Source organism: Aquarana catesbeiana, linkage group LG01, assembly GCF_042186555.1.
Source record: "Aquarana catesbeiana isolate 2022-GZ linkage group LG01, ASM4218655v1, whole genome shotgun sequence".
In the NCBI taxonomy this organism is placed as follows: Eukaryota; Metazoa; Chordata; class Amphibia; order Anura; family Ranidae; genus Aquarana; species Aquarana catesbeiana.
Window position 1 is genome coordinate 421,377,703 of NC_133324.1, and position 21,359 is coordinate 421,399,061.

Consider the following 21,359-nt stretch of genomic DNA (forward strand, 5'->3'; position numbering starts at 1 on the left):
TTGTCACATGAAAAGATATAATAAAATATTTACAAAAATGTGAGGGGTGTACTCACTTTTGTGAGATACTGTGTGTGTATATATATATATATATATATATATATATATATATATATATATATATATATATATATATATATATATATATATATATATATAAAATAAATGCAGCCAGAAGTAGGATGTATGGGCATTTTAACTAGGAGTCAGACATGAAGCTATATGAAGGGTGGAATCTTTTATAGTAAAAGTAGTACTAAAAGCTGAGACTTTTTTTTTTTTTTAATGGATATGATCATTTTAAATATAATGCACAATACTGGTAAAGGTGTAATATAAATGTAACTGTAATGCCTTATATTACCTCAAGTCGAGATGCTGACCTTCCCTGCACACAGTCTATAACTACTTCTGGAACGCCCGCATACTGCGGCCGGGCGGCCCAGCTGCGAGAACCGACATACACGTCGGTCCGTGCAGGAGATACAGCGGGCGCACACCCGTTCAGTGACCTCGATGTCCACCAGCCACCCGCAATCGCGGTAAAGAGGCAGAACGGGGATCTGCCTATGTAAACAAGGCGGATCCCCATTCTGACAGGGGACAATTTGGAGATCTGCTGTTCCTAGTGATCAGGAACAACAATCTCTGTGTTGTCTCAGTAAGCCCATCCCCCACACAGTTAAAACACACCCAAGGAACACAGTTAACGCTTTGATCGCCCCCTAGTGTTAACCCCTTCCTTGCCAGTGTAATTTATACATTGATCAGTTTGTTTTTTTAGCACTGATCACTGTAATAATGTCACTGGTCCCCAAAATGTGTCACTTAGAATCAGATTTGTCTGCCGCAATGTCGCAGTCCTGCAAAAAAAAAAAAAACCCACAAATCGCCGCCATTACCAGTGAAAACAATTAAAAAAACCAATTGCGCAAACCAATCAATATACGCTTATTTACCAAAAATATGTAGAAGAATACATATAGGCCTAAACTGGTGAATAAATTAGTTTTTTCATATTTTTTTTTGGATATGTATTTATAGCAGAAAGTAAAAAAATATTGTTTTTTTTTTTTTTTTTTAAATTGTAGGTTTTTTGTGTTTATAGCGCAAAAAATAAAAAAACACAGAGGTGATCCCATACCACAAAAAGAAAACTCTATTTTTTGGAAAAAAAGGACATCAATTTTGTTTGGGTACAACGTCGCACGAGCGCTCAAATGTCAGTTAAAGCGACGCAGTCCCGTATCGCAAAAAATGGTCTGGTCATTAAGGGGGTAAATCATTCTGGGGCTGAAGTGGTTAAAGTGATTTTTTTTTTTTTTTTTTAAACAAACATGTTATACTTACCTGCTCTGTGCAATGGTTTTGCACAGAGCAGCCCTGATTATCCTTTTCTGGGGTCCCCTATTGATGCTTTTGGCTCCTCCTGCCTTCAGAGTGCCCCAAAAGCAAGCTGCAAATTATAGTATAGAGTGCCCTTATAGCAAAGTGAAAAAAACTTCTGCCTTTAGAACCACTCACTTCCTGCCCAGGACTACATATCCCATGAGGCATTGCTCCTCACACATTCACAAGTTCTCAGGCATTTACTGACATGTATCAACAGTGTACTGAGCTGTATGTGTGCTGCACTGTATTTTCTGATATGTAAGCAAATAATGCATTCTGTATGCAACCAACTAATTGGCTGGCCGATTAATCGATTCTGAAAATATTTGACAACTATTTTCAGAATCAATTAGTTGTTTAGGCCCTATACACGACTGACAGTTAAAATGGACCCGTTAGTAACTTTAAAAGCCTGCAAGAACACACAAGATTGCACAATATATAGCAATAGTATCATTTTCCAATACATTATTTTAAAAATTCATCCTTGAGCGGCAGTCATATACAGTACACTTATTTCACCGTTGCCGCAAGGTACATCGGTATATATCTTCTACCTTGGCAGTTGCATTTGGTGCCTTCCAAACATTGACTGGTACCAAGGTACAAGATAATGGTCCAAGAAAACACTGGTTTAACAGCTGAAGATGCACAAACTGTCATTAAAAGGTATACTTTGATGTGTTTCGCACTTGAGATTATACAGTGCCTTGAAAAAGTATTCATGCCCCTTGACATTTTCCACATTTTGTCATGTTACAATCAAAAATGTATTTTATTTGCATTTTTTTTGTTATAGCCCAACACAAAGTGGCACATAATTGTGAAGTGAAAGGAAAATGATAAATGGTTTTCCAAATTTTTTACAAATAAACATCTGAAAAGTGTGGCATGCATTTGTATTGAGCCCCCTTGAGTCAATACTTTGTAGAACCACCTTTCACTGCAATTACAGCTGCAAGTCTTTTTTCAGTGTGTTTCTACCAGCTTTGCACATCTAGAGAGTGCCATTTTTGCCCATTTTTCTTTACAAAATAGTTCAAGCTCTGTCAGATTGGATGGAGAGCTTCTGTAAACTTTTCAAATTTTCAAGTCTTGCCACAGATTCTCAATTCGATTTAGGTCTGGGCTTTGACTGGGCCATTCTAACACATGAATATGCTTTAATCTAAACCATTCCACCGTAACTATGGCTGTATGTTTAGGGTCAATGTCCTGCTGGAAGGTGAACCTCTGCCCCAGTCTCAAGTCTTTTGCAGATTCTAACAGGTTTTCTTCTAAGATTGCCCTGTATTTGGCTCCATCCATCTTCCCATCAACTCTGACCAGCTTCCCTGTCCCTGCTGAAGAAAAGCATCCCTACAAAATGATGCTGCCACCACTATGTTTCACGTGGGGATGGTGTGTTCAGAGTGATATTCAGCGTTAGTTTTCCGCCACACATGGCGCTTTGCTTTTAGGCCAAAAAGTTACATTTTTGTCTAATCTGACCAGAGCACCTTCTTCCACGTTTGCCATTTCCTCCACATGGCTTCCCGCACACTTTAAATGGGACTTCTTAGGGCTTTCTTCTTGCCACTCTTCCATAAAGGCCATATTTGTGGAGTGCACGACTAATAGTTGTAATTCTCCCCACCTGAGCTGTTGATCTCTGCAGCTTCTTCAGAGTTACCATGGGTCTCTTGGCTGCTTCTCTGAATAATACTCTTCTTGCCCAGCCTGTCAGTTTAGGTGGACGGCCATGTCTTGGTAGGTTTGCAGTTGTGCCATACGCTTTCCATTTTCGGATAATGGATTGAACAGTGCTCCGTGAGATGTTCAAAGCTTGGGATATTTTTTTTATAACCTAACCCTGCTTTAAACTTCTCCACAACTTTATCCCTGACCTGTCTGGTGTGTTCCTTGGTTTTCATGATGCTGTTTGTTCACTAAGGTTCTCTAACAAACCTCTGAGGGCTTCACAGAACAGCTGTATTTATACTGAGATTAAATCACACACAGGTGGACTATATTTACTAATTAGATGACTTCTGAAGGCAATTGGTTCCACTAGATTTTTGTTAGGGGTACCAGAGTAAAGGGGACTGAACACAAATGCACGTCACACGTTTCGGATATTTGTAAAAAAAAAAAAAAAAAATGTGGAGAACCATTTATCATTTTCCTTCCACTTCACATTTATGTGCCACTTTGTGTTGGTCTATCACATACAATCCTAATAAAATACATTTACGTTTTTTGGTTGTAACATGACAAACTGTAGAAAATGTGAAGGGATAATAGGATTTTTTATAAAAGCTTACCTGTAAAATCCTTTTCTTTTGATGTACATCACGGGACACAGAGCCACAGTAATAACTGATGGGTTATAGGGTATCACTAGGTGATTGGACACTGGCACACCCTAACCAGGAAGTTCAACCCCCTATATAATCCCTCCCCCTACAGGGATACCTCAGTTTTGTAGCAAAGCAATATAAGTGTATTAGAAGAGGGGCGGGACCTCTGTGTCCCGTGATGTACAACAAAAGAAAAGGATTTTACAGGCAAGCTGTTATAAAAAATCCTATTTTCTTTCTCGTACATCACGGGACACAGAGCCACAGTAATAACTGATGGGATGTCTCAGAGCAATGCTATCTGAGGGGAGGGGAACCACAACCAAGTAGGGTGCAATCAGACCTGAGGACCCTGTACCGCTGCCTGCAGCACACTACGCCCAAAGGCGATATCCTCATGCCTTCTCACATCCACCTGATAAAATCTGGTGAATGTATGGACTGAAGACCAGGTTGCGGCCTTGCATATTTGATCCATAGAGGCCCGGTGATGCACTGCCCAAGAAGCACCAATAGCCCTTGTGGAATGTGCCTTGATCTGAAACGGAGGAATCTTCTGTTTCAAACCGTAAGCTTGAATAATCATTTGTCGAATCCATTTAGAAATAGTAGCTTTTGACGTTGCCTGTTCTCTATTGCGACCCTCTGGCAGCACGAACAAAACATCCGTTTTGTAAATTTGAGCAGTTGCTTCCAGATAGGCCTTGACTGCTCTTACTACATCCAAAGAATGTAGTGACCTTTCTTCCGAAGAACAGGGATCTGGAAAAAAGGAAGGCAGAACAATATCTTGGTTTAGATGAAAATCTGAAACCACCTTCGGTAAAAAACTAGGATGAGGGCGCAATACCACTCTATCCTTGTGTACAATCAAATAAGGCTCTTTACAGGAAAGAGCTGCTAATTCTGATACTCTTCTAGCAGAAGAAATGGCTACCAGAAAAATTAACTTTCTTGTCAACAAGACCAAAGGAATCTGACGTATTGGTTCAAAAGGCTGTTTCTGTAAAACAGACAGAACCAAATTTAAGTCCCAGGGGTTTAGGGGCGCCCTAACCGGAGGATTAAGACGCGTCACCCCCTGCAAAAAGTTTTGGACCAAAGAATGTGAAGCAAGTGGCCGTTGAAATAATATTGATAAGGCCAAGACCTGGCCCTTGATGGTATTCAAGGCCAGCTTCATCTCTAATCCCAATTGTAGAAAATGAAGAATTCTACCTATCACATATTTTCTGGGATGCCAACCCCTGGATTCACACCAGGATACATAAGCTTTCCAGACTCTATGATTACTCTGGAAGCTGGCTTCCTTGCATTGATCAAGGTAGATATCACAGGACCTGAAAGCCCACGATTCTTCAGAATGTGGGTTTCAATAGCCAAACCGTCAAATTTAGCGTTTGTAAGGCAGGATGGAACACTGGACCTTGAGACAACAGGTCTGGGCGTAATGGTAGGGTCCATGGGAAACCCACCGTCATCCTTACTATTTCTGCATACTAAGTCCTCCTGGGCCAGGCGGGAGCTACCAGAAGTACCGACTTCCTTTCCTGCCTGATCCTGCGAAGAAGTCACGGCAGTAGCAGAATAGGCAGGAATGCATAAATCAGTGAGAACCGATGCCACGGAATCACCAACGCATCCGTCCCGTATGCAAGAGGACCCTTTGTCCTTGCTACAAATCTGTCTATCTTTTTGTTGAATCAGGACGCAAAGCGATCTACATCTGGGACCCCCCATCTTTGGCATATGGCCCAAAAGACGTCGGGATGCAGAGTCCATTCCCCTGGGAGTAACTGCTGGCGACTTAAATAGTCCGCCTGCCAGTTCTCTATCCCTGGAATGAAAACTGCCGATATGCATGGCACCTGCTTCTCTGCCCAGACTAAGATCTGGTTCACCTCTCTTTTAGCAGCTCGGCTCCTGGTGCCTCCCTGATGATTGATATAAGCCACTGCTGTGGCATTGTCGGACTGGATCCTGACTGGGCAACCCTGTAGCCTGAGAGTCCAGGCTCTTAGGGCTAGATATACCGCACGGATCTCCAGAATGTTGATGGGTAAGGTCCTCTCAGTTTTGGACCATACCCCCTGGACCGCAGACTATTCTAGAACTGCTCCCCAACCCGAAAGACTGGCATCCGTTGTTACCACCGTCCAGGTAACCGGTAGAAAGGATTTCCCCTTCTGCAGATTTTCGGGTATTAACCACCAATTGAGGCTCTGACACACAGCATGAGACAGGTGCATCGGAAAGTCTAATGCCTGAACCTTCTTGTTCCAGGCCAACAGGATACTGTGTTGCAGCAGTCTTGAGTGAAACTGAGCATAGGGAACTGCTTCGAATGAAGACACCCTCTTTCCCAGCAGCCTCATACAAAGGTGGACAGAAGGACCGCTCTTGGTCCTGACTACCAGAATCAGCTCCCTTAAAGCAGTGATCTTTGCCTGAGGTAGAAGTACTTTCTCCTGGCTTGTATCTATAATCAAACCCAAATACTCCATGTAACGACACCCCGTGTATGAAAAGGGTTAAAGTCGTTTAGGACATTTCAAACCCAAACACAAAGGCAGCTACCGAACACTCCAATCAGCCAAACAAGGAACCCATACAAATAATCCACCCCAAAAACGAGACACAGCTCTGTCTTCAGGCTCCAAGCAGGAATGAATCTTTATTCAAAAAACACATGTTATACAGATCCCACTTCAAAACATTTCCCCCCCACCCTTGGAAAACAGGGCGGGTTAAACTGTCCAATGACAATGGACACACAGGTCAGGTGTGCTTAACTTCTCATCAGTAAACAGGGGGGCAGCTGGAGGAATCCCCCCTCCCTCTTTCCTCACAGCAATACACATCCTGTGATCCAAGGCAGACAAACACAATAGAACATTGGAATACAGCCCCACCCCAAAGTAGCACAGCAAACAGTACACATTCTATATACACATATATACAGCATTGAGTCTCTGACTAGCACAGATCATAGTGGGGTTCTCATTCACCTTGTGCCCCTATTAGTGACTCCCGTCACAATGGCATATCCAGGGTCCCCAGAGTCTGTGTGTCTTGGGGACATGGACCTGAATCTAAAGTAACGCCACCTCCAGGGTCCTCAGGCATACAGCTCACAAAGAGCACCGTCCCCCCAAATGCCAGGGACCATAATCGGTTTGCAGGAGGCTGGCATTCAGTCCCCTCCAAAAGCCTCTTTTCCGGCAAGGTCTGTCACACTCCAGTCTTCTTACTGGTTTTAGGAAAGATTTTTCTAGGTTGAGAATCCAACCTAGGTGTTCCAGATACTTGACTGTGGTCCTCAAGTTCTCATTCAAAGAGGCTACCGACCGGTCTATCAAGAGCAGGTCGTCTAGGTATGCTATGACAGTTATACCTTGAGCCCTTAATCTGGCCAGAGGAGGAGCCAAGATCTTTGTAAACACTCGAGGTGCAGTGGCAATCCCGAAAGGCAGAGCCACAAACTGGAAATGGCGCCCTCCTATCTCGAAGCGCAGGAACTTCTGATGAGCAGAAAAAATGGGCACATGCAGATATGCATCTCTGATGTCTATCGATGCCAGAAATTCTCCTCCCTGTAGGATGGAGACTACTGTCGGAATTGATTCCATGCGGAAGGACCGAATCCTTAGGAATCGATTCAGATCCCTTAAATCCAGAATGGGTCTGACATCCCCATTTGACTTTTGGACCGTAAAAAGATTGGAATAGAAGCCCAATCCCTGATCCTTCGTGGGAACCACCATAATGACCTCTTGCGACAAAAGCCGCTCTAACGCTAGAAGGAGCGACTGCTTTTTCTCTGGATCCCTGGGGACATTTGATCTGAGGAAATGAGGAGAGGGAAATTCTTGGAACTCCAGTTTGTAACCTTAAGTTGCCGTGGAGATTACCCATCTGTCCTGGAAGTCCTCCTGCCAGAGCTTTGAGAACTGTAGCAGTCTTCCCCCCACTCGAGCGAGCGGGGACGCCCCCTCATAAAGAGGCCTTAGTGTCCTGTCTGGTAGACTTCTTCCCCCAGGACTTCTTTTGTCCCTGGGGTTGACTCTTGTTTCTTGACCCAGACGGAGGAGGCCGTTGCGACTGCCTGGAGGCTGATGCCCCAGGCACTGGGGAAAGAGTCCGTTTGAAAGAGGGACGCTTACTCTTTCTCTTAACAGGTAGAAGAGTGCTTTTCCCGCTAGAGATCCTTTGGATATAGTTAGCCAAGTCTTCTCCAAACAGCCTTGCACCACGAAATGGAAACCCAGCCAGGAGCTTCTTACATGGTGCTTCTGCTGACCATTTTTTTAACCATTAGATTCTACGCATATGCACCAACCCAAGTGAAAGATGAGAGGTTTGCATGATAGAATCTCTGATGGCGTAAACAGCAAAACATAAGCCCGCTGGAAGGTTAGCCAACCCCTGGGCCTGCTGTTCAGGTAAAACTTTGATGACCTGCTTAACATGGTCTCTTAAGTATTGACAGACTCCAATCGCTGCTACTGCAGGTTGAGCCACTGAACCTGCTAAGGCGAAAACATCTTTCAACAGGGATTCCATCTTTTTATCCACAGGATCCCTGAGCATTGTCTACAGGACAAGTCAGACTTTTATTTACAGAGGAAATGGCGGCATCAACGGCCGGTATCCCCCACATCTTGATAAACTTTTCTTCCATATGATAAAGTGTTGAAAACTTTTTCGGTGGAAAAAAACATTTATCTGGGTGATCCCACTCAGAATAAAGGAGCTTTTCAAGTAAATTATGAACAGGAAAAGCATGTGCTGTTTGAGGAGGCTTCAGTGACCCCAAAGAAGAAGAGGGTTCTTTAACTGACTCAGATACAGGTAACTTAAATGTGGAGCGGACCAATCCAGCAAGGATCTGCACTAAGACTTTCTCATCCTGAGAAGCTGAAGAGGGCCCTTCTCCACCTGATTCCTCAGAAGAGGAATCATCCGTCCCATCCCGATCCTCTGAAAGGGATTCTTCCTCCCCTATCCCAGAGCTCCTCTACCTGAGGGTCTTGGGTAGCAGAGGAAGGCCTAGTGCGTTTTCTTCCACTGAGTGAAGATGTGATCACGGCCATTAATCTTTCCTCTAAACCATTAACGGTTGAGGAAAAAACCTCCTGCGTAATATATACAGGGGCTGAAGTGCCAGAAGCAGGTATAGCCCCTGACCCCAACGGCTCTCCCTGGCTAGCTGTCCCTGGCCCCTCAGGAGGGGAGGATGCTGCAGACAGGGGGCCCTCAGAACCCGAAGGAGATCCCCTAGAGCCTCTGGTTCTTGGGGTATTTGAACCTCTTCTACCCATAGTGCAAACCAACAAGGTGGAGGTATCACAAAATGAACACTGACTGCTGAGCGATGTAGTCTAGCAACAGCCCTGCTACCAATGCCCAGTCTAGTGTTTCCTTAGTAAATGCTGCCTAGGAGAATGCCTGGGTCCCACCTTACATGCGACCGTCAGCTCTGTGTCCCTCCAAAGGCTGAGTGCACCTGTAAAGTGTGCCTTTTATAGCCTTGCAGCCGGCAATGTGGGCGTCTGAGCACGCTGGACGTGCTGACACGAGGCCCGGGTACCATCCAATTCGGCCTAGAAAGGACACTTTGAAATGAATCCGGTTCGCCTGGCTTGCCCCAGTATAGGATATAGGATATTCCCTTTGGAGCTCAGCACAGGACATCTTTACACGTCCAACACCTAAGACACTGGCTAAAAAACTGAGGTATCCCTGTAGGGGGAGGGATTATATAGGGGGTTGAACTTCCTGGTTAGGGTGTGCCAGTGTCAACTCACCTAGTGATACCCTATAACCCATCAGTTATTACTGTGACTCTGTGTCCCGTGATGTACAAGAAAGAAATTAATACTTTTTCAAGGCATTGCAAGTACTTTTATGCCTCTTGAGCTGTTAACTAACCAAGAATTGAGCACATGTTTTTGGACATCTATCTTGGGCTCCAGTCAGTGACTGCCTAGACCGATATCATCAGTCTGCTGATCTTCACTGTGCAGAGCCCTTTCTTCAGAAAGTGTCCTTGCTGGGTCCTCTTCATCCATAATCAAGGCAGCCTCCAGCAGTCCTGAAGAGTACGGCTAGGAATGAATAAAGACCCATTAAGGGCACTTTCTAAACAAAGGCTATGCTGTTCCAGACAGGGTCACACAAATGAGATCACTTGAACAGGGGCAGACGCAAGTATTAGAACAGGTAGACTGCACTTAGGCCACTCCATGAGATCTGGCACAACATTGTTAGTGGGCCGTCACAAAACAAAGAAGGAGCTGGCCAATAATGATGTCATTGCTAAAGTGGTGGTGTGGTATGCGGAGTCCAGCCAGGATGAACCTGTGGGAAAGGGGCAATTGAAGAAAGCAGCATGTTCCCATTAGTACGTTTATTGGTTTGCTTAAATACATTTATTTAGCATAAGCATGAGCATTTTGTTAGAGGAAAAGGATGCTCATATAAGCCCTGATTGTTGGCTTGACTAGGTATTCTGCTACCGTTAAGTGTATCTGCCTTGAAAATAAAAAGGCAGCAGATAAGGTAGCATAATCTTTGTATGTGCGGTCCCTGAACAACCTATTCTTTCCCCACGAATTCTGAAAGAATTATTTTAATCCTATACCAGTCTTCCAGCTGCACACATATGAACACATTAAAGACCAAACAGTTTTCTCCCTTATGAAACTTTGCCAATAACTCACTGTGGATAAATTCTTACCAGATTAAAGGCTCCTATGCCCAGCTTAACACCGCCTTCAAACTGATGGTAGGTGTCACTGGAGTTTTTGTCTTGGGCCATTCCTGAAAGAACTTGATGGCATTCTCTTAAATGAAAAAAAAATTGAAAGCATTTCTGTGCAACTGAAAAACCAAAGTCGCAAAAGGAGAACAGTCAACAATGCAATAAAGAAAGAAAAAAAGCTCTAATTTATGTTTTGAAACATACTTGTAGATTTGGTAACTTGTCCTGATTTTGAGGCCACCTTTGATAAAATTGATCATGTTTTCATCCTGGGTAAAAAAAAAGTTATATAAGATATCATTACAGTGTTTCAGTAAGTAATGACAGCATTCCTTTCACACCTATATATATATATATATATATATATTTATTTATTTATTTTTTTTTTACTTGTTTGTCCAAGAAGGGCTACTAAAGTAAAGCCTGCAGGTACATTAAATGGAAATGTTCCTCAGAGTGACCAATCAGATTCTGGCAATTTTAGTAAGCAGGTTTAGAAATGACCATCTAATTGGTTGTAACCAGTGATAGTTACATTTGTGACAAGTTATTTGTTAAAAAAAAACAAAACAAGACATGCCCAACAAATGACACCACACAAATTATGCAGATTTGGTCCAAATGAAAGAAAGAATTTAAATGAAAAAAATAGAATAGTTTGCTAAGGCTATATATGGTATATACACGCTATATTGTCAAAAGTATTGGGACACCTGCCTTTGCATGAACATTAATAGCATCCCAGTCTTTGTCCAAAATGTCTTGGTATGCTGACGCCTTAAGAGTTCCCTTCACTGGAACTAAGAGGCCAAGCCCAACCCCTGAAAAACAACCCCACACCATAATCCCCCCTCCACCAAATGATTTGGACCAGTGCACAAAGCAAGGTCCATAAAGACATAGATGAGTGAGTTTGGGGTGGAGGAACTTGACTGGCCTGCACAGAGTCCTGACCTCAACCCGATAGAACACTTTTTGGATAAATTTGAGCGGAGACTGCGAGCCAGGCCTCCTCGTCCACATCAGTGCCTGACCTCAAAAATACGCTATGGAAGAATGGTCAAACATTCCCATAGACACACTCCTAAACGTCCTGATACTTTTGAAAATATAGTGTATATGTTTCTTTTAAAGATAAGGTTTCCTTTGACATCACTGGAGGACAATGCCAACAGTATCTAAATGCAACAATAAAGGCCTTTAAAATTGCTTTCCTAAATTATTTCAATGATTATCTAAAGCCTCCCATAAGATCCTGACACTTTACAAAATGGCATTTTGCTGTCACATAAATATTCATCCCTTGTGGGATGTGATAGTGCTTCTCATGTTCCTCTGTAGATAAAGAGGATAATTATTACTATTGAATGAGCTAGCCCTAGCCATATCAGAGGTAAAGGCACAATTCTGCAGCAAAACAAGTTATTTTGACTGAAAGCTCTTTGCACAAACATGCACACTGATTCCATGTGAGCACATTCTTATAAATATGGAGGCTAGAAGTGAAAGAACATGAGTTCTTCTGGCTATGAAATGTTTGTAATATCCAAAAACATAACAATCATCCAGCCCTGCAGCCGGTCAGCCTGTCTGCCAGCTGCTGCGACTGGACAGGGCTTGGCAGTGCACCCAGCAGTATGGCCATTTCAGGCAGTATGCACTCAGAGATGAATGCTTGGAACACCACCTATTTGGAACAGAGCAGTCCAATATTTATTTACAGATTTGGTTAAAATGTTATGCTGACATGGAGCCATGGCCATGTGAGATCACTGTATAATTAAATTTAACTTACCTTTACGTGGCCAGAATTAAAAAAAAAAAAAAAAATCAGACCATTAAAGCTGAGTTCCAGATTTTACATAAATTTACATAGTTGGTTTGGACCAAGCTGGCCCAAACCAACTATCACTGTCACTACTAGATAGGGCTGCTGTGTGCACTTTAGCTTTAGCTACATACAGTACATTGTTCAGTGTTCTGGCAATGGAATGAGACCTTCCTGTCCTGCTCCCAGAAACAAAATCAGGTTGGGCTGAGCACTGCTCAGACATTCACAGCAGGCTTTGTATTCGTGTTCATGTAAATGTGTTACAGGAATGGGACAGGAAGTTTCCTCCCTACTTCTGGAATACAGTACTGTATTCTGTATGTAGCTGAGGCTACATACCGTTCATACAATGCACACAGCGGGCTCATCTAGTAGTGAAGGTAATAGTTCGTTTGGATCAGCTTTGTCCAAACAAACCATTTAAACTTCACTAAAAGCTGGAGACCATCTTTAAGTTTATACATACACAAGGATCCCTAGAGCAGATGATGAAGGATATTTAAGAAAACACAATGCTCCCAAGCTAGTTTTACTTACATCTACTTAGAAATACCTTAGTTACTTCTAAAAAGAATCCATACCGGTAGGGTACAGATGTTTACCATCTTGTTACACAAAGGAAAGAGATGCTATGAAGGCTAGCAGCCAAGATTACTACAATTCACAAACATAAACACTCATAAATGTTACTTGTACACGAGAGTCCATTTATGTTTAGAACATTGCAATTGGATCAGACTTACAAATCTTAAACCACAGATATTTTTTTATGAAACTCCAGGATAGCTGTGATACTGAACCATACAAATCGAATAAAACATCTGCCATGTCCTCACAAACCATGTGTTTTTTTTTTGTAATTTATTCTTTAGTAAGCAGACAGACTGCTATAAGTATGTGCCTGGAATGGAAGAGCAATATTTGAAATGATTTCTAATTCTGTATGAAACGCACAGTGAACATCAGTATTTATCAAGCATGTTGAGGCACAATTAAGCTGTTCTGTAATGTTTTTACTGTACAAGGGAGATTATGTTTCTGAATGTTTGACAGATGCTCATCTGCATCCCTCTGATCCCATGCTTAGCCAAGAATACACTATGGTCATTCAGAGAACATTGTAATGCCCCCATTACCTGCACAAATGTCAGGGCAGCCTTCTGAAGGAGGCATTCTGCATAGCAGATCTCAGCATGCATTTCCTCTGAAAAACAAATTGGGGGACAGGTTCAGAAAATGTGAAGGATGAAGGCTCTGACGTCTGCAATATTATTACACAGTTGTTCTAAGCACTTACAGTTTTTTTTCGGACGACAACTGTACTGATTAAATGAAAATCGTACAATCTGTTATCATACGAGAAAAAATGTTCGCATTTGTCTAATATCAGATGAACTGTTGTGACTGCCTCTCGAAGCTCTGTACTTTTATAATTTTGTAATTATACTCTGTAATTTTTTTTTTTTTTTAAAGAACAGTGCAAAAATAAAAAATAAAAGGTAAAATAAATACGAAAAAAAAATTTTTTAAACGGTGTTCAAACCACACGTGAGGTATCACTGCGATCGTTAGAGCGAGAGCAATAATTCTAGCCCTAGACCTCCTCTGTAACTCAAAACATGCAACCTGTAGAATTTTTTAAATGTCGCCTATGGAGATTTTTAAGGGTAAAAAATCTGATTATTATACGATTGCTTCGAAAGTGGTATTTTTCGTCCGATTTTCGTATCATGTGTACGTGCCATTAGGGGTTAAAGACACCCGATTTATGAACTTTAACACAGCTTTCATTTTTAGATCAACACTGGATAACATCTTTGTGATATTCCTATATTCAACAGAAAGCTTACAGTGCAAGTTCACCTTCAGCAAAATTTTCCCAAAACCCCCTATGCAATTCCATATCCTGGAAATAATTCATACCAGTGTTCTCCTGTTTTTTCCTCTGTTCTTGCGTTGTTCTGCATTGCTTGCTGAGGACTCATGTAGTGGGTTAGGAATATAGGGGGTGCCCTAGGTGCAAAAGCTTTACCAGTGTCAAATCCCCTGAATGTACCAGCCTATAACCCAGTGTTTATGAGTATAAAGCCAGTGTCCTGTATTGTGCAACTGAGAAAAGTTTTGTATTTAGATTTACTTTAAAAGTTGGAGTAAACTCCCTTGTATGATTTTTACCTATAGGTAAGCCTATAATAAGACTTACCTAAAGGTTAAGTAAATATCTCCTTAACGTGCACCATTTAGGAGATATTTTAGATGCAGCCATTGATGTCCCTGGCCACCCATGCTGTTCCTTCAGAGCCACGCCTTCAGAGTCATCGCCGGCTTGGCCATTCATATTGCCGAAGCCCGCGAACCCCCTAGGAAGACCAGGTGAGGATGGAAGCACCTTTAGCGGTGACAGCATGTCGCTGGGGGGCTTCGCTTTCAGGCAAGTCTGTCATAAATTTCTAGTATGTGATGCATACGAGCACATTATGACTAATGCCGCGTACACACGACCGGTTTTTCCGTCTGAATAAACTCTGATGGTTTTTCTGACAGAGTTCCGACGGAGTTCCACTGAAACAGACTTGCGTACACACAATCACACCAAAGTCCAATCGTTTAGAATGCGGTGATGTACAATACGTACGACGGGACTAGAGAAAGGATGTTAAATAGCCAGTAGCCAGTAGCTACCCTTGCGTCGTTTTTGGTCTGTCGGAATAGCATACAGACGAGCGGTTTCCCGATAGGAATTGATTCCGTCGGAAAGATTTAAAACATGTTCTCATTCTAGGTCCGTCAGAATTTTCGGAAGGAAAAGTCCGATAAAGCCCACACACGATCGGAATATCCGTCACGATCGATGAAATAATTCCGTCAGACCTTTTCTGCCGGAAAGTCCGGTCGTGTGTACTCGGTATTAAACTGCCTGGTGCCCATTTTTCTTTTTTGATGCGGTTTACTACCACTTTAATGTGTAAATAGTGCCTCAACAGAAGACCCAGTATTTTATTTAGCAACGAATCAACCTTGGTGGACAAACTAATGGCACAAACAAAACAGAGCAGCGTTTAAGTCCAATCTACACTGGTTTATTAAAACATAAATTTACTTTTCAATGATATACCAGTTTTATCCACAATTGATTTATTTTTAAAACAGTTTTTTTCTATAAACGTATAGCAAGTCCAGTGTTTGTTTTTAAAATCCAAAGATTTTAGACATTTTAAAACCACACAAGCTCTACATTTACCAACCTACCTACTCAGTTACCGTATGCTAGTATGGCTTGACAAAGTCCAGTTTCTTTTTTTTACATCTGCCTAATCACCAACAGATATGCCTCTGGCTCCATCAGACAGTGACACAGTTCTATTTACATATCAAAGCAACTATTGTAGCCTGTCCGTAACCCTAATAGTTGCTCCTCAGATGGCAGGACTTGGGCTTGATTTATAAAGTTTCTCTGTTATGGCCCAGATGTATTTTACATCTGGGCCATGTATTAGATGTATTTATGCCATGATGAGTATGGTGATTCAGACTGGTTTTTCTTTTTAAGACCTTTATTATCTTCTACACCTTCATGATTTTAATTTTTTTTTACTGGTAACATACTGTGATAATGAGGGGTGAATGGCACAGAAATGGGGAGGAAAAAGATTGAATAGGAACACATTAGGAATAAGAATGCAACGGGAAACAGACATCATGGCACAGGGCCGCAATGCATAAGATTGCAAATTATTTAAAAAAAAAAAAAAAGGAGGAGAAAAGAGGCAAACACGTATAAGAAAAATAAGGACCAATTAGGAACACACAGGGGTTCATTTACTAAACCTGGAGAGTGCAAAATCTGGTGCAGCTATGCATAGAAACCAATCAGCTTCCAGGTTTTTTTTTTTTTGTCAAAGCTTAATTAAACAAGCTGAAGTTAGAAGCTGATTGGCTACCGTACACAGCTGCACCAGATTTTGCACTCTCCAGTTTTAGTAAATCAACCCCTAAGTGTCATTTCTGTCTGCTGCTTCATTCCTCTGCTATAAGCATGAGTCACTTCTGACAAGTTTTCCTGACCAAGAGAAAAATGGTGACAGGGGAGGGAGCTCCAGTCGATTGACAGTCTCAACTCTGTTCCTGTGTGAAGGGGGGTGTCGCTTCCCTCCAATCAGCTCTCATAGCTCTCTTAACTAGGCTCCGCAGTGTGTTCAGCTCTACACCCCCTTTTTTAAGACACGCTTTAAAATTCTGGACTTTGAATGGATGTTGAGAAGAAACGACTGCAGATAAACAGGTACAACTTGGCAAGTCACTTCACTGGGTATATGTAAGGGTTTTCAACCATGGTAAGAAAATAATGAACCATTTATGAAGTATTTATTTTTGCTCAAGACTAAAACTCATGTTTACCTGGAATTTAAATAAAAAATTGGTGATTACAGAACTACTAGCTCAGGCTCATTTATATGGAAAAATCAGTATGACTGTACTGCCACAATGCTGTGTATTTTATCTGGACATATGGGCACGATTTAATTCCCCTCCTAAGTATATGAATGGTTTTCCACAATTTCTATGTCAATTTATTTATTTATTTTTACTTATTCTTCCATCATTTCATCATTACCTTCAGAAAGTTGCTCTCCTGTTTGTTTGGACACTAAATTAGATAAAGATTCTACCACAGAATTTCTTTTTCTGAATCTACAGGGAAAAATACAAATCACGTTATCAGCGTGAATAACAAAGCAAAACTGCGATGATCTAAAATGCAAAGTGTATTAATTTGTGTAAAGTATAGTGCCATTTTATAACTAGCCTAAATATACAATCTGCTAATCAATTGACCATAGTGTGTGTGATATATATACACAGTTGTGCTGATAAATTCTGCCAGAGTATGTAAACTTATCATTTCTTGGCCATTTTTCAGAAAATATGAATAATAAACACAAAAACATTTCTTTCACTCATGGTTTGTGTTTTCCTGAAGCCATTTATTATCAATCAACTGTGCGTACTCTTTTTAAATCATAATCACAACAGAAACTACCCAAAATGACCCTGATCTAAAGTTTACATACCTTGGTGATTTTGGCCTAATAACATGCACACAAGTTGACACAAATTGGTTTGAATGGCTATTAAAAGGTAACCATCCTCACTTGTGATCTGTTTGCTTGTAATTAGTGTGTATATAAAAGGTCAATGAGTGTCTGGACTCCTGACAGACCCTTGCATCTTTCATCCAGTGCTGCACTGACGTTTCTGGATTCTGAGTCATGGGGAAAGCAAAAGAATTGTCAAAGGATCTGCGGGAAAAGGTAGTTGAACTGTATAAAACAGGAAAGGGATATCAAAAGATATCCAAGGAATTGAGAATGCCAATCAGCAGTGTTCAAATTCTAATCAAGAAGTGGAAAATGAGGGGTTCTGTTGAAACCAAACCACGGTCAGGTAGACCAACTAAAATGTCAGCCACAACTGTCAGGAAAATTGTTCGGGATGCAAAAGAAAAACTCACAAATAACTTCAGATTAAATACAGGACTCTCTGAAAACATGTGGTGTGGCTGTTTCAAGATGCACAATAAGGAGGCACTTGAAGAAAGATGGGCTGCATGGTCGAGTCACCAGAAGAAAGCCATTACTATGCAAATGCCACAAAGTATCCCACTTACAATACGCCAAACAGCACAGAGACAAGCCTCAGACCTTCTGGCACAAAGTCATTTGGAGTGATGAGACCAAAATTGAGCTTTTAGGCCACAACCATAAAATGCTACATTTGTAGAGGAGTCAATAAGGCCTATGATGAAAGGTACACCATTCCTACTTTGAAACACGGAGGTGGATCGCTGATGTTTTGGGGGATTTGTGAGCTACAAGGACACAAGAAATTTGGTAAAAATTGATGGCAAGATGAATGCAGTATGTTATCAAAAAATAATGGAGGAACATTTGCATTCATCAGCCAAGAAGCTGCGCATGGGACGTACTTGGACATTCCAACATGACAACAATCCAAAAACACCCAAGTCGACCTGTCATTGGCTACAGCAGAATAAAGTGAAGGTTCTGGAGTGGCCATCTCAGACTCCTGACCTCAATATCATTGAGCCACTCTAGGGAGATCCCAAACGTACAGTTCATGCAAGACAGCCCAAGAATTTACAGAAACTGGAGGCTTTTTTGCCAAGAGGAATGGACAGCTTTACCATCTGAGAAGATAAAGAGCCTCATTCACAAATACCACAAAAAACTTCAAGCTGTCATTGATGTTAAAGGGGGCAATACACGGTATTAAGAACTGGGGTATGTAAACTTTTGATCAGGGTCATTTGGCTAGTTTGTTGTGATTACGATTTAAAAAGCGTAAACACAGTTGATTGATAATAAATGGCTTCAGATAAACACTAACCATGAGTGAAAGAAATTTTTGTCATGTTATCATTCAAATTCTCTGAAAAATGGCCAAGAAATCATAAATTCTGCCAGGGTATGTAAACTTATGAGCACAACTGTGTGTATATATATATATATCTATATATATATCTATATATATATCTATATATATATATATAGATATATATATAGATATATATATAGATATATATATAAATACACACACACACACAAATACATACATACACGCTATACATACTGCATAGAGCCAGCGTAAGAGCTGACAAAAGCACGACCTGGTAAAATCTTTCCTCGTAATGGGAAAGCTGCCAATTCCTAGTACTCCACATCCTCAAAAATGGTTTCTGTTCCCACAACCTACATCACTCCATGTAAAACAACAGCAAAGTTTAAAAATAGCATTTGACAGAAAACATGCAATGAGTCATATAATCTGGGTTTTTTCTAGCTTAGACACATAGAAGCAAAAATTCAAACTTCTAGATGTTTAACCGCTTGCCGACCGCCGGCAGAATGGCACGGACAGGCAAATGGGCGTACAGGTACGTCCCTTTAAATTTGCCGCTGTGTGGTCGCGAGCTCTGTGAGTGTGATCACGGGTCCCGTGGACTCGATGTTCCCAGGGATACCCGCGATCGTCTCACGGAGAGGAAGAATGGAGAAATGCTGATGTAAACAACCATTTACCCGTTCTGCCTAGTGACACTGACACTGATCACAGCTCCCTGTGATTGGGAGCAGTGATCAGTGTCGTGTCACACATAGCCCATTCCCCTCCCCCCCCCCAGTTAGAATCACTCCCTAGGAAACACATAACCCCTGCAGCGCCCCCTAGTGGTTAACCCCTTCATTGCCAGTCACTTTTACACAGTAATCAGTGCATTTTTAATCGCACTGATCGCTGTATAAATGTGAATGGTCCCAAAATAGCACCAAAAGTGTTCGATGTGTCCGCCATAATGTTGCAGTCACGATAAAAATCACAGATCGCCGCCATTACTGATAAAAAAAATTATTAATAAAAATGCCATATAAACTATCCCCTATTTTGTAGATGCTATAACTTTTGCGCAAACCAATCAATAAACGCTTATTGCGATTTTTTTTTACCAAAAATATGTAGAAGAATACATATCGGCCTAAACTGAGGAAAAAAATGTTTTTTATATTTTTTGGGGGGATATTTATTATAGCAAAAAGTAAAAAATATTGTGTTTTTTTTCAAAATTGACGCTCTTTTTTTGTTTATAGCACAAAAAATAAAAACTGCAGAGGTGATCAAATACCACCAAAAGAAAGCTCTATTTGTGAGAAAAAAAAGGCGTCAATTTTGTTTGGGAGCCACGTTGCACATCCGAGCAATTGTCAGTTAAAGCGACGCAGTGCCGAATCGCAAAAAACGCTCTGGTCTTTGAGCAGCCAAATGGTCCGGGGCTGAAGTGGTTAATGACAAAAAGTAACCAGAGCTTTAATGGGGTTGTGTTATGTGGCTATGTTAGATATAAATGCTGCTCAACTGTGCTCTTCTTTAGGACATACAAAAGCCTACAGAAAAGCACTACAAGGGCTAAAATGAAACTCAGTTTATTGCTTACAAGAAGGCTGAAAAGGGGTAAACTCCTTGTGGTAAGAAACAGATAGGGATTTGATTAAACTGGAAAAAAATGATGAATTCTAAAGAGGGCCTACTAATGCCTCCAACATCTACACCAGCCTTCCTCAACCTTTTCAACATATAGCAACCCTTAAACTAGCTATCCAGTGTTAGGGAACACCTGTTAAAAATTAGTATATCTACAACTCATGATACATTAGTGTGATGGTCAGTGAAAAGAATGCTTACTACACTTATGGTCATTGAGAAGATGTACCCTCTTACAGATTTCTAAAAAGATCAATGTTGTCAGTGGGAACTTTTCTGAGAAGCAGATATTGCTTGAAGAACCCCTAGCAACCTTTGAAGAAACCCTAGAGTTCCATGGAACCTTGGTTGAGACACCCAGATCTACACCACTCACAGACATCACGTAAAAAAGGTATACCTCTGACAGGTCTGTAAAGCCTCCTTCATTGTACCAATTCCCATTTGGATATCCTGTGGTTCAAATGTCATTGCTGCCTGCATAACCAAGATAGTGCTGTATCCAAGAGCATGATACATGCTGTCTTTAGCCCTGTGATGTAAAAGATTGTGGAAATTACAATGATAGGCATAACATACACCCCCATTATATTTTAGAATGCCAGTTTGTTTTAAATGGACAAGTACTCAACTGTCAGAGGAGATTTAGATGTAAATATTTCAAGCTTCTGGTCCATAAACTTTGACAACTCAAAGTTTAACACAACTAACTTACCCTGATTTTTATGTAGCACCCTGATGTTTAGGCAGGGTTGCTCCTAAATTTACCTGCCCGGTGTATTTGCCTTGGCCAATTGTTAGGGATCAATTGAGTTCACCGTAAGTCTGGAATTGCTGCACTTCTCTCTTCTGCCACTGGGTGGCCGGGTACCCAGTGGCATTAGATAAGACAAGGGCAAAGGACAGATTAGGAATATATGGGGTATCCCAGCCAATGGGCAGGGGTCTTCTTAAATCCCTTGGCCTGCTGGGAGAGCCT

General features: G+C 41.4%; 1 protein-coding gene across 2 annotated transcripts in view; it reads right to left on the reverse strand.

The window, feature by feature from the left end:
• The window catches only part of TTC39B (tetratricopeptide repeat domain 39B), a 195,719-nt gene that overhangs the window by 44,584 nt on the left and 129,776 nt on the right, over nt 1–21,359 (reverse strand). For both annotated transcript variants that reach the window (XM_073635685.1, XM_073635696.1), the window contains 5 exons: nt 20,781–20,912; nt 16,941–17,017; nt 13,462–13,529; nt 10,699–10,763; nt 10,471–10,576 (listed from right to left, as the gene is read on the reverse strand). In XM_073635685.1, the coding sequence (XP_073491786.1) occupies nt 10,471–10,576; nt 10,699–10,763; nt 13,462–13,529; nt 16,941–17,017; nt 20,781–20,912 (448 nt within the window). The remainder of the gene's footprint in view (nt 1–10,470; nt 10,577–10,698; nt 10,764–13,461; nt 13,530–16,940; nt 17,018–20,780; nt 20,913–21,359) is intronic.